General features: G+C 40.0%; 1 protein-coding gene across 1 annotated transcript in view; it reads left to right on the forward strand.

Moving 5' to 3' along the window:
* Positions 1-12,870, forward strand: part of kirrel3b (kirre like nephrin family adhesion molecule 3b) — a 56,514-nt gene extending 43,644 nt beyond the window's left edge. The window contains exons 9-13 of the mRNA XM_010767164.1: positions 3,598-3,705; positions 4,136-4,219; positions 4,526-4,641; positions 5,368-5,454; positions 9,295-12,870. Coding sequence (XP_010765466.1) covers positions 3,598-3,705; positions 4,136-4,219; positions 4,526-4,641; positions 5,368-5,454; positions 9,295-9,756 — 857 coding nt within the window. The 3' untranslated portion in view covers positions 9,757-12,870. The remainder of the gene's footprint in view (positions 1-3,597; positions 3,706-4,135; positions 4,220-4,525; positions 4,642-5,367; positions 5,455-9,294) is intronic.
* Positions 12,871-12,876: the final 6 nt, after the last annotated feature.

A 12,876-nucleotide genomic window follows, 5' to 3' on the forward strand; every position in this document is an offset into this window, starting at 1 on the left:
TCAAATTCCTGGATTTCTGTCAATGTTTTCTCTTCGATCATTTTCCTCGCTAATATCATCAGTTTGCATGCTCTTTAGGTGTAATTGCTTTGGCTAATCACATCAATACTTTTGTTTTAAATAAAAACATAATAAGTGGTTTTCCAGTGTTGGATAAAAATTGTGTATATTGTTATGAGGCAGATTAATCTATTAATGTGACCGTACCACAAAGTCTGTTTAAATAACTATTTCAGCACCATTTGACTTCTCATATTTAGATAAAGGGCTAATTACGGCTACAGGATGAACTGAAGAGTGTCATCTGTTCTGAGTTATTACTGTAAATGTATTTCACAGTGTGAAGCGATGACAGTATGGCTCGCACTGCATGCAGCAAAGTACATGGGGAGAAATGACAGTCTGGTCCCTGTTGTAAAGACGTTTTGAGCCAAAGCGTGGTGAGGCTTTCAGGAGAATTCGGGGTAAGAAAGGGATTATTTCTGCCCAAAAAGCTAAAACATGCACTTGTTGTGTTAAACATACTTGTCTTGAGACAAAATGTATATAAAGTTGTAGAAAAAGTGGTTTCAAAATATTATTTAAATTCTCAAATAGCTCTCGAACATCCCCTAAAATGGCATTTTTCTCTTGTCCCCGCTTCTTGGTGACCAACTTGCATGTCAAATTTAGCATTTAAAATAGGGATTTTATTTACTTTTGTTGGTATTATTCTATTGATATATGTCTCTTGTAATCGTAAATCAATTTGTTAAATCATCATAAACACATTTTAAATAACAGTAATTTTGCACAGAAGGTGTGTCCCTCAACATGCGTTCAACCCTGTTGCCCAAACCTTTTTAGATTGGCAGAGGAAGTGAAAAAACTGTAAGTCAGATGAAACAGTGGAAGTGACACCAGCAAGCCAAGTGCTCGTGCCATGGGTAGACCAAAACTAAGTCCTCTCTTTTATTTTTCATATGTTTACAATCCTTTCAGTCTTAAAAGAGTGTGGCACTCTAACCCACTCAACCCTGTTACTCATATTATCAGAATAAAGCATATTAATTTCAAAGTTGTCTTTCTTTCATTAGATATCCAAGTTTCTCCTTGCCTTGAAAGTAGCATTACATGCTACATCTAGCAATAATTCCTGAGGTTAAAGGCTCAAATTAGCATTGATTTTCAACCCTGTTACTTTCAACCCTGTTACTATAATTAGAGTAACAGGGGTAATTCTTCATTGGAAAATATACATTCGATGCCTTAGCTGGGCAAATCACTTTTGATGGTTTATTATCTGTTTTTCCTAAATACATAAAAAAAATTATAAAATAAAAGGTTAATTTTTCAAAAATGTTGGTATCTAAATTGTCCTCCAATTCTGGAATGACCCATATATTGCAATTATTTCTATACAAGTATGTATCTATATCTTTACCCTGTGATTTTACCTCAGAAACCTGAAGGTATTTACTGAACTAAATNAAAGAATGTTGATAGAAAAGACAAAAAACACATTTTAGTTGTGTCTTAACCATTAAGATATATAATTTAGAGCAGTTCTCAACTGGTGGGTCGCGACCCACTTTTACTTGGTCAATACATCGCGACCCAACATTTTGAAGCACTCAAATCTATGTAACAAAAACATGTGCTGTAATATATACGTTTTTCAGCATACAATATTAATAAAAGTGAAGTACACTGCATATATCCCATATATCCCTTCACAGAACTAAAGTATGCTTTTAAAAAAGGTTTAATGAGATGATGGAATCAAAGCTGAACTATATAGAAAGGCACTCATGCTGAAAACCCAACCCCAGCAAGGGGGTCTGGGGGGATTCTCCCCCAGGAGATTTTTAGAAATACTAACATAAACTACGCATTCTGGTACACTCTGAGAAGAAAAAAATAAATACATTTATTACTACCCGACATATTAATAATATTTTATGCCATTGTTTGTTTTTCACTTTGTTCTGACATCTTGCAAAGAAGAGTAAAGAGGAGATAGTCTGTGTGACTTACTTTAAATTGTGGGTAAGGGTAGATAGCCCCCATTGTTCTGTGACCTATCAATCATCAAACCGGGGGTCATATTTCATTATGTGTTTATTTTTATCTGAAGTTGTACCCATGGATGTATAAAGAAGAGTTCTACCGCAAAGTTATTCTCCGTGGGGACTTCCGGCAACAATCTTGATTCTGATCAAAGGCCAAAAGACTCGAAAAAACATCAGCAAAGATATGTTATTGAGAAGATGATCACTACGTGACAGAAGTTTTCAAAACCGTTTATGGTCTCCGGTACTTCCAGTCCAACGCCGACTGCATGCACAGCGTTAGAAAATCGGGCCTTCAAAATAAAAGTTTGACTTTTCCCCCCAAAAAAAAAAAAAGAATTCCAATTTTCTTTTTCAATTTTTTTTCCTCACTCACACATCCGCGACTCACTCGAAACGGTTGAGAACCACTGATTTAGAGTATATGCTATGCTAAAACCTTTTGTACATACAGTACAGTATAAACCTCAGTTGAGATTTTTTTCAAATTCCATAAAAATAAAGTTGTTCAAAATTAGAAATGTCATCAACTTTGAACTCCAAGATAGTTATTCACAGTTACCCTGCATAGCCTGAATCCTGATGCGTTTGATGTGCTGTAGGTGTGAATTCGTTTTCTGGTTTTACATCGAATGCAGCTCTATGGTAATTGCAAGTGCTGACCCTCAGCCAACACTGCCTGCTGAATGTAAAACACACTTTGCTTCCTGCTTGCTATATTTAAAAGAAGGAATTAAACCATTGTCTTGAAAATTAATACTTTCTGTCTGCTGACCTATTCCCCTGTACCATAGGGGAAGCTGTGTTTTCTATCCACTTATCGCAAATGATCAATTATAAGCTGTTTATGTGAAAGGGACATTGATTAATGAAAACATTAAATAGGCTTTAATGGTGTAGGAAGAGGACTTGGTTGTTTTGCATTTGTTTAAAATGCGAGAAGGTCATAAACGTGGGCTGGTAGCTCAGGTCATTAAAGTGTGCTTTAATGAGAGCTTGCAGTGCTCATAGTGTGCAATCTCTTCCTATTCGCTAATGCACTGTAAAATCCTCGCAGAAACACACAAACATGATTATGCCTAAACGAATGCACGCAATCTTGTACTCAATGAAAAGAAAAGCCTCTGGTGAAAGTGTTCTATTAGCCTAAATGAGTGTAAATTAAAAGTTATTGGACAGTAGGATAATGAGACAATATTAGTAGGAAAATGCGTACCCGCACTCATAAGAAAAGGTTTGACAATTCGTTTTCGTTTAAATTGCAGTACAGAACTTGTTTGTCTTTGGCACTGAGTCTGTGTATTTTCATTTCATAACCTAATTCCCTTAGACTAGAGCGATGAAATACAGCAAATGTTTTCTTAGTTCCTGTTTGTTGCAGGGACAGAAAAGAGACCAGGAGTATTTGTCCATGTGTGTGCTTCACCTCTGAAAAGTGACCTCTGTGCTGCTGTGTACTCTCTGTCATGTATTGAATTGAGTGTACATTCGAGATGTGTGTCGTAAGTTACGGTTGAAGGACATCTTTCCTTGTTTCTCTCCGCAGATTCTCTCCCTATGGCGGTTATCATCGGCATTGCAGTGGGAGCTTTTGTGGCCCTCATTGTCCTCATGGGCACCATCGGAGCATTCTGTTGCACTCGCTCCCAGAGAAGTACGTCTCCTCTCCCCCTGTTACATCCACTTAAGCATGCATGCCAAAGTACTGTATCGCCCCCAAAGCACACTTGAAAAAAAAAATGTCCATCTATTTAAATGTAGATATATTTGTTTTCATTAAAATGCTTGCAAGATTTCCTGAAAAAGATTTAGCTAGAACATAATGTCACACTGAATGCTAGATTATAAGACTTGTTGAGATGGACATCTTTTTGTGCTGTCCAGATTGTAATAAGGGCTCATTCCATGCAATCTCAGTCTGGCTGCATTCGCTTTTTTGAGGCTATTTACATCCTGCGCCATGTTCACTGCCACCCACCCATGTACCAAGTGACTCAGGTTAGAGGCAGTCAGCCACTGCCTTTAACCAAGAACAGATTTGTGCTACTGGTCCCTTCAGCATGTCTATTGTCTGTATACTACAGAGGAAGCGCACCTGGTTATGCCCTCACTGCCCGTCTCCATCTGTGCTCACCAGAGAGAACTTGCAAGCAAAGTTAAGACAGAAAGTAAGACTTTGTTATATGACAGTATCATCAGCATTGTCCCAAACAGAATGAGCCACCGTTGAAGGCTGTGTGAGATGTGTGCAGAAAATGATAATCTTGTGTTGGCACGAAACAAATGATTAATAAATGTTTTGTAATGTTGTGTTTTTGTTTGGGAATAGGGGGAGCGCTCACAAAGCAAACCCAGGGATCTGTGCTAAATTCTGTAATACTGCAAACTGCACTTAGGGGAAATTATAATGTCAACTAGTACAGAATGGTGTTTATCCAGCTTATTGAGATATACATGCGTTCTGTTTCTGCCAGATCTGAAAGGAGTCGTGTCTGCGAAAAACGACATCCGGGTGGAGATTGTCCACAAAGACCACAACGCGGCACGGGAAAACGAAGAACACACCTCCATGAAACAACTGATGGTGAGTGTGAGTGTCACAAATTTCTACTTTTCACTTCTCGTGTCTGTTTAACAAATGCAATCTTTAAATGTTTGTATATTCTTACCATTCCCAAGCTGTCGGGTATATTTTAATTGGCGATCAATGTATTTGTATTGATATTTCCTGTGGAATATTATGTTTAATGAGAAATGAATGACCAGGATGTAAATATGTTCTTTTAGTCAAGGCATAGCGTCTATATTTATCACTATGATGCCACAAGTATTATAAACCGAACCGACCCCAATACATTGTAACTATGCAGATGCATACTGGGTAATCCTATAGTGGGTGTTCTTCTGTATCTACATGCCTTCTAGACACACAAAGAACTGTTTCCTCATTGGATCCGCACCAGTGTTTTGGTTATTATGAAACTTGCTCCAGGGCTCCGGCTATTTGTGGCGTGAGGTTTTACATTTTCTTTGAAAAACACCTAATACGTTTAGTACTTGGTTTTAGTTCAGGGAAATGAGCTTAGCTCACTCACAAATCTGCATTCTGTTAAGATAAATAAAATATATTCACGGATACATTATTAATGCTCCCTGCCAGCTCTGAGTGAAGGGGAAACATGTCTGACTGATATTCAAAGAATAACAAGAGATGAAAGTAAAATACTTCCGCCTCAGAATGTCTTTTCCCTCTGAGTGGAAGAGTTTGGGAAACTACACAGACTCTTTGTAAATACTTTTCTTGATTTCCTTGCAGGTTGAACGCGGAGAGTTCCAGCAGGAGTCTGTTCTGAAGCAGCTGGAGGTATTACAAGAGGAAGAGAAGGAGTATCAGCACATTAAGGTACGACTGGTGAATAACGACAGTATGAGGGCGGGTAAAAGGTGTTGAGGGGGAGAAGCCTTTAGGGTATGCTGGGTCTTTAACTCTGGGACCAAAATAGCAGAAAAGCGTTAATATCTCTCCTGCAAGATCATTCCAGAGGCGAAACGACTTCGATAGATGCCTGATTTGTATTAATGAGTCTCTCATCAAAGGTGGTTTGAAGAAATAGAAGGCTGGTGACCCTTAAGCAGTTTTTTAAGTATCTTCAAGTGTTACTTAAACCATAGAGAATTTATTAGGTACACTGATTTTGCTCTTTTCTCACATTTCTAAACCAAGGTGAATTATTATTCAATACTTCGAAATGTGTTCAAAGTGTTCTTTAAAGCAACATCATGTTCCCATTATTGTGCTATCTGTCAGCTTAAAGCCATCGTGACCTGCAGACAGACTTTATGACACAGCCATTCAATCTCAGAAATGAAACATTATTAGAGTTTGTTTCAACTGTAACAATTATGCACACCACTCTTCACAATCCCAGTGCTGTAATATCAGTTCCGGATGACTGTAGGTACTTCAGGTGTGTTCGTGAAGTCTTATAAGATCAATTTTCTTAGATACTTTACATTTATTGATGCACACTTAAAAAATGCTTTACATAGATTAAAAATACACTATAGTAGTTTATGGTAAACTCTTTAATTTGCAACATATCATTTACGAAGCTGTAGAAAGCCAGCAAACGTATCATCTTCTTATCAAAATCCCACATCTCTATATCATCTCTTTGAGTCAACGTGATAAGCCTAATTATAGTGTCTTGACAACCAAAGCTAAATCACAAATTGTAATCACATCACCAATAGATACTCAGCATTTATATAGAATCTTGATATATGAGTCTGACCCAATGTTTTTGAGCGAAGCCAGGATTCAATTATTGTAATCAAACTGACGTTAGTGCTGTACATAGTTGCCCGCCCATTTACACGGCCATGAACGGATCAGTCTGTACAGACAGGGCGCTTTTCTTTCAGTTCTCCCATCGCACTTGAAAGCAATTTTGTTCTTGTAACTCCTGCAATAAAGCATCAACTTGCTACTCGGCAGATTGTACATTCATCTCCCTTTTCAATGGCTGATATGCCGTCTGCAAGTGAAGGCCACCTTGTGTACTACAAGGCTCCATTCGTTGCACTGTGTGGTGGATTGTTCTGTGAATTTTCTTTATCGCACTCCCTTTGTCAAAAGTAGAACAGTTTTTTTTCCAAACACATCACTGGGGAAATAAACCCACTTCTGTAAAGTCACTGCGTGTAATAAATATTTACAATCACATATTATATTGTGCAAAAGTTTAATTTAAACAAACTGTTGTCACTAAATCCTCCAAAGAATCCTCCAAAGAAAACTTGGTAACAGTCTCCCTGTACTTTCCCTCTTTTTCAAAATGTACATAAAGATGCTGTTAACGTTATTCCAATATAAGGCGAAAGTGTTTACTTACCCTGAATAAAACCCCCCTCTGTGCTTTGCATGTATCTGTAAATCAAGCAGAACACATTATCTCAGCAGGTGTTTATTCCACCTTAAACCTGTATGCTTGTTGGCAAGACTGTAGATTAACTCCCACACTGACTTAAATCTAACAAACAGGATTTCACCATTCTGACTTTAAATGAGGGTGTAGGAGCCACATGTAAGGTCTCTATTTATTCTGTGTTTATTATTATGTATTTTTTGTCATTTTAAGTGGTGGGTGTGTTCGCTTGAGGTTGGGCGGTTATTGGTTGTCTGCTTTCACCTGTTTCTTGGCGTTGACACAGAGAGGGAGTGAGGCTGGGTGTAATATTTTTTTGAATTGGACCCATGTCAAGCCCCTTTTTTGGACTGCCTACAGCTGCCATAGAGGGAAAATGTCCATTCAGACTCTTCAGTATAGGCTTATCAGTGCCACAGGAACAAATTCTGACCTGTTCATTTTTTATCCAAACCAATGTTGCCGTTGGCTCTCTGGAGTGTGCTTTTGTTCTGTTTGCCTGCTTAGCTTCTCCCTCCGGGGCCGGATTTGTTTGATCCAAGTCATTGACAGCGTGCAGTAGGCGAGAGCAGAGGGGGGACCGAGCGAGTACGAAGGCCAGACGCAAACAATCTCCCTGTCTGCTGTCTGATAATGACAAGCATAACGACAATCCTCTCGGGCCGTCTCTCTCATTTCCCCTTTCCAGCAGTTTGCCTTTGAGATTTGCCACCATGCTCGCTATGCGTGACATTCATATACATTCGCAGGAAAAAAACACACACACACACTCGTACCCTAACTGGACCCTTAGCAACAGCACAGTGTCTGCAGCCGAGCAGACAAACACGTCGCACAGCTGTAGCCTCAGAAGCCATTTCAGTGCAAACATGAAACGGCAGACACTACAATCCGTTTTGGTCCAATTAAAGCTGGTATGTGAGTGAACTTTGCAGTTACACGTTGGATGCCAAACTATGAATCATCAAGGCCCGCTTAATTAGCGGGAAACATGATTTTAAGGTTAGCGTGGGGGCTGACTAAATCCGTTTTTTCTCCTGATGTGCACGGCAGCCTGCTTATTTATTCTGAAATTTGAAAGGTAATGACTGCCAGTTTGACCTTGGCTCCTGTTGAGCACTGAGACAATTACAAGTAAATGCTTATAAACAAAGGCATGGTTTTTATTTTTTCCTATATTAAATTGCTAATATGGATTCAAAAATTCCATTAATAGGGACGCTGCAAGTCTGAAATGGTAGAGCTGGCGGCCCATTGGCTCCTCCCTGCTGAGACAGATGCATGTTTGAATCCAACCAGGGGTCCCTTTATGCGTTTCAGTCCTCCTTTCTCCCACTCTCGCTAATAAAGGATACACTGGCTCCCGCAAAAAAATATGATTATTATAAAATTTAAGATTTGAAAGCTTTATATGCATCAAAGCTATAGCCTAGTGTTGTGGCGATCCAGCATAACACACAGGAAAGAATGAAACAGAGAGGAATCAATAAAACACAAACACAGAAATAGTAATTAGATTAATCATTATTATTTAGTTGCACACCATCAAATAACAATGGGGAAACATTACCTGCTCTCTAGCAATCATACAGCAATGCTCCCATGAATACAAGAAACACAGGGGCAGATATACGTTTCTAAATGACACACGAACATGTTCCCTAAACATGTTTAACGCACACACATTGTCAGGTCTCCTAAACTTGGACATGTTCCAGATGTCGAAAGGTCATCATCTCATGACCTCTTTAGGAGTCTTGCAGGATTATCCAATTAACAAACTATATATACGTCTGCACATGAACGCACATACATTTCTTTCATTAACTAACACTTAACACTATCGTCTAAATGTAGCCTCTTTGCATTTCCTCTGAGCTTGGCGTCAGCTCACTTAACGTAATAATTAGCAAAGAGACGATTCTGTGGAAACTGTAATTCAATAACATACCTAGTTACTATGACTAGGTCCAAGATTGATATAACACTAGTTTTGGCAATATAAAACCACAGGCTCCTTTTACACTGCAACACAAAATATACTTAATTAAGACATCAAAATACATTAGAATAGTGCAAGAAGAAATGAACATTTATGGTGCAAGGGAAACAATAGAGTAGGGCTGATGTGGCTTAGTGGGTTAGTGCGCTAAGCGTCAGATCAGGGGAGCACCGGTACAATCCCTAGTGTCCACTTTGCTTTGGGTCAAGCGTATAATAAGTAACAATGTAATGTAAACCAGGATGAAATAAAAACAGAATGTAAAAGTATGTGGAATTAAGAAATACTTTTTTCTCTCCTGTGTTTCCAATAGGACCCCACAAACGGCTACTACAGCGTCAATACCTTTAAAGAGCACCACACACCCACCATGGCTGGGAATCAGGCCGCTGAGGTGAGGAACCCCACCAACACAGGGACCCTGGGAAAGCAGCGGGTACCAACGGGCATGTCCTTCACCAACATCTACTCCACCCTGGGAGCCGGACCCAACCGCCTCTACGACTACAGCCAGCGCTTCGTGCTGGGCATGGGCAGCAGCTCCATCGAGCTGTGCGAGCGGGAGTTCCAGCGCGCCTCGCTCAGCGACTCCAGCTCTTTTATCGACACGCAGTGTGACAGCAGCGTCAGCAGCTACAGTAAGCCGGACGCCTATGTGCAGTTCGACAAAGACAGCAAAGCGTCCGCCTCCTCCTCCTCCCACTACTCCCAGTCCTCCTCGCAGAACTCAGACCTCACCCGGCCGCTGCAGAAGCGCATGCAGACCCACGTCTGACCACCTGGGAGGGAGAGCGTTGGAACGGTGGTGTAAAAAGCAGCCGGGATTGTGAGACTGTGACAGAATCAGCTCCCAGGAGCCCCCACAGCAACAATGTTACTGTTACCTCTGGACGCTTGAAGACGCATGGGGCTGGCTGCCTTTAATACACTGTCTGACTTGTTCAGACTTCTCAGTGTCCCAAAAAGTGGATCAAGAAGCCTTATATTTCCCTCAAACTAAAACCATCAGCCACCTCTTTTTAGAACCCAATCAGAATTGTGCCACAGAGAGGTTATTTGCCAACACAAGTTATTTTTTGTAAATAATTTGGACATTCATTACTCAGTTTCTGCCGTGGAATTGTTAGCAGAGGGCAGAATTACTACACGGGCTTTGTGTGACAATCAGCCCCCCTGGCAAAGACCATTCTTGCCTTTTTGAAGATTGTCATTCAGAAAAACTGGAAATGTTGTTATGAGTGTTGAAACACTCAGCACGAACGTCACGATAATGAGTGTGAGCCAATGTCCTGCTGCTCTCTTGTAGTTTGAAGCACAAAAATGAATGTGCATGTGGTTTTTAGTTGGTAATGCAATAACTCGTTCCTCTCCCCACCTTCTGTTCAAACACTATTTTAAGCTTGGCTCGTTAAAACTCGTCTCTTGTGTAGGTGGGAAAATGAAACGTTCTCCATGTGGCCACAGACGTCTTGGAACGTTTAAAAAAGGACTGCTCTTTGTCTCCGCGGCAGTATCTGGGCCACAGTGCTGGGCCGATAAAGAGGGGGCTGAGATCTCATTTTAAATCCCTGAGTCATTACTTTACTGTGACACAAAAAGAAAACCAGTGTATATACATGACTGTAATTTATTTTCTAGCGACTCTGATTTCCCTCATGGAGGACTTTAAATGAGACGGCCTCTTCTTGTCCACAACGACTTTGCCTTGAGGGTCCGTTTGATCTGTGTCAATACAAACTTTGACTAAGAGAGATAGACATCAGCTGTTCTGTTGACGGGGAGCTGCATCGTCCGAGGTGTTACCGCCTAATCCAGCTCCGAAGCCGGCAGGAAATCCCACAAACTGCAACATGAGTTGTTTTTGTGAGTTTCTCCCGCGAGCGCAGCAGATCATCAGCCATACTCTTGAGGGTACCTGTCGAATGAAATGTAAACATTATATTTTATCTGAGCTTCTTATCGTGTGGTTATCCCATTGCTATAGAGTCAATATCACTGTTGACACTGGAGCTTAGTGTACCCTGACTGTGAACCTACCTGTGATCGTGCCGGTCATCAGGGGACATATCGAGCACATTTAGAAAAACCTGTTTTATTTTGCTCTCTGCTGTTTATCTTTAGCTACTGTGGAGCTGATGGTGTCACACTGATTCTCTTCAGTGCATCCTTTTATTTTTTTATTTTTCTGTTCTGCACTGTACGTGACATATATGACATCTGATTTATTATTTAATCACTGACACTGTATTTGTTTTGGTTGAGAGTAGAGACAGCAGTGATTTAACTTGCAGCTACAAACGCTCATACTTTACGTAACATTTCAAAGTCAGCCAGTTGTCAGAAGTGTCGTAGTCATGCAGCGTGCATTTATTAATGGAAAAACAAAGTAATGATGGGGAGTGATGTATTTTTGCAGTACTGAACACTGGGAATCCGTTCTGTGTGCATAGTGCAGATTCTGTGGAGAAACGGGTCAAAACCATATGCACCATACAATGTCAACCTAAATGTAGACCTCTAGATGACATTCAAATCATTGTTTTCTTTGTGTTAAAGAAGACCCTTTGGTTAAGGCAACTCTTTACAGCAGACAAATGTCATGTATTGCATTTCACTTGAGTTTTTAACCATTTAAAACCTCATATTTCAAGGTCGGTTTAAGAGAAATTTCATGAAAACAGCTTGCTTGTTATTTTATCTAGTATTTGAAAGGTAGAGAGGATTTCTTAGAAAATAACAGCACAATACTTCAAACTAAATATGACAAAGAGAATATTAGGTTTCAATTTATCTTATGTAATAAGATGGTTAAGTATCTTCCGGAGCGGAGCATTCAATGGGGATTTAGTAAGCGCAAAATATAAATAATAATAATCAAGCACGGCATTTCAAACAAAAGCAAGTCGTTGTTGGAAGCACTTTACGTTTGATTATATTCAGGGCATTTGAATGGGGTTTTCCACTTGAGTGGCAGTGGTTTGGACTCTAATTTTACAAATGGATTGGCGCCCATTGTACAGCTTAAGACAAAAAGCTCTGTTTCAACGCTGATAATCCAGCTTGGCACTTAACAGACTGTGTATAAATCTTTAACGCTGTCTTTCTCTTCGTATCATTTTTCCTAGCTTCTCTTTTCTTTCTCACTCGGATTCACTATATTAAATCTCGCAAAGCCACGTGGCATCGAAACTGTACCACAGACAATCATTTTTCTCTTTGTTCCCTTTCCAGAAATGTCGTCAACTTTACTTGTTTCTCGCAAATTCCAAGAAAGGCCTGTGTGAGCACTTTCTCTTCCCAGATCTCACGGGGGGGAAACTCTTACTCTGTACACGGAGCACACGGGAGGCTATAGGATGAGAAGCTGAGCTTAGCTGGGACAACTTTGAAGTGAGTTGCAGTAAGAGGTTATTACACCCTCAGCCCTTCTGAGAGATGCCCAGTTGCCCAGCAATATATTGCATTAGGCACCGTGATGACTGTCAAGTATGCCTGTACCATTTTTGATATATATTTTCCCAGCATTTTTGGGTGCGGGATCAAATTCATACCTTGATTTCAGAAGGAGTCAATTACAGTTTGATCTAGTTGGCATGGGATGGGATTCCGTTTTTATTTTTTTATTATTTGCATATGTTATTTTTTTATTATTTGCATATGTTATGCATCCTTTTACATCTACAGCTTCAGAATTCAATCATATTGACCATTCAGTTTCCAAACACTTAGCCATTCTCTCTCTCAAAACAAAACAAATGTCCTCTCCAGTGGTCCAGTTTGACTTATCTGATGCCGCTCCGCACTGATCCAAACGTAATGCATTTTCCCAGTCCAGAGAATCTGCACACAGATAAATATTTGATAAGCCAGCCTTCTGTCCCCCCCCCCCCCCCCC

This window comes from Notothenia coriiceps, unplaced genomic scaffold, assembly GCF_000735185.1.
Source record: "Notothenia coriiceps isolate Sejong01 unplaced genomic scaffold, NC01 NC01_scaffold00004073, whole genome shotgun sequence".
NCBI lineage: Eukaryota > Metazoa > Chordata > Actinopteri > Perciformes > Nototheniidae > Notothenia > Notothenia coriiceps.